Genomic DNA, 1,260 nt, shown 5'->3' on the forward strand with positions numbered 1-1,260 from the left:
ATAACAGTTACAAAAATATTTTGATATTATGAAGAAATAAATAAAATTTTATATAATATATGTTTAAATGATAGTTATAAAAAATATAATAAATATATACTGCACTATCTGTGAAATTATTTACATTAAGATTTTATTTATATCGAATATTTAAGAGTATAATGTCCCTAGTATGCATTACATTTGGTAACTAATTTTCTTAACCTCTTTAAATTTTGTTTTATGCAATATTATATATTAAATGCAATGTTGACAGGTAATTTACTTTTAATTTATATTTTCTTACTTAATAGTTAATTTTTTTTCTAAATATTATATTTAATAAATATAATATATCTTTTATATTTCATAAGATATGTCATAATAATATATATAGATCATGAAATTTTATTTATAATTTGAAATGAATTTTTTAAAAACAAATATAGTAATAATTTTTATTTTTTTTATAAATTTAATTTTATATTCATAGGTTGGTTAACAAATAGTTTTCGTACTATACATAACCTCAATATTAGATATAATGTATGTTCTTACTTACTTATGCAAACTCGAGATTATGCAGCTAGAAAAGGGACAAGAGAAAAGAGATTATTGGCCAAAAAAAAACGAGCTAAAAAACAAGTAAAAGTTGAACAAATAGGATATGTTCCATATAAACAGCGTAAAAAACAGTGAGTAATTTCTAATCTCAATTTTTTTAATACAATATATATACTGAATATTTTATTAATTTTACGATAGAAAAATAGTAGAAGTTTGTCCACTTAATACTATAGATGATAGTTGGAAATGGAAAGCAGTTGATAATGTATGGATAGTAAAATATCATCAACAACCAATCTATTCTTTCCAAGAAGCTATAGAATGTCATCGTGAAACACATCATCCAACTATGTATAATAAACCTAATGCAATTGTTAATGCATTTATAGAATTAGATATGAAGGTAATAAAATAAAAAGAAATAATATTATAATTAATATTATGATTAAATTAAAAAAATATATTATTTTAATAAAATTATTTTATAATATTTAAAATATTTATAATAGCGTGAAAAGAAGAATAGATTTGTTGAAAAATTTACAAGAATAGTTGATACACCACATATATTTCAACATAATGGCAATAAAAGAACAATATTAGCTTTTAGTAAGAATTTAGAAGAACAAGAAAATGCTAGAGCTGTTGGAGCTGACTATTCTGGTGGTATTGAATTAATAAAAAAAATTCAAGTAAGTAGAAATATAACATAAT

General features: G+C 20.2%; 1 protein-coding gene across 1 annotated transcript; it reads left to right on the top strand.

Annotated features, from left to right (window-relative positions):
• Positions 1-71: 71 nt before the first annotated feature.
• On the top strand, positions 72-1,238 carry LOC122716056 (the record flags this gene model as incomplete). The annotated part of the gene is made up of 4 exons (XM_043938759.1): positions 72-256; positions 473-674; positions 745-949; positions 1,056-1,238. Coding segments are annotated over exons 1-4 (624 nt in total), but the record flags the coding sequence as incomplete, so codon positions are not given.
• Positions 1,239-1,260: the final 22 nt, after the last annotated feature.

This window comes from Apis laboriosa, unplaced genomic scaffold, assembly GCF_014066325.1.
Source record: "Apis laboriosa isolate Shangri-la unplaced genomic scaffold, ASM1406632v1 scaffold425_cov120, whole genome shotgun sequence".
Lineage (NCBI taxonomy): Eukaryota > Metazoa > Arthropoda > Insecta > Hymenoptera > Apidae > Apis > Apis laboriosa.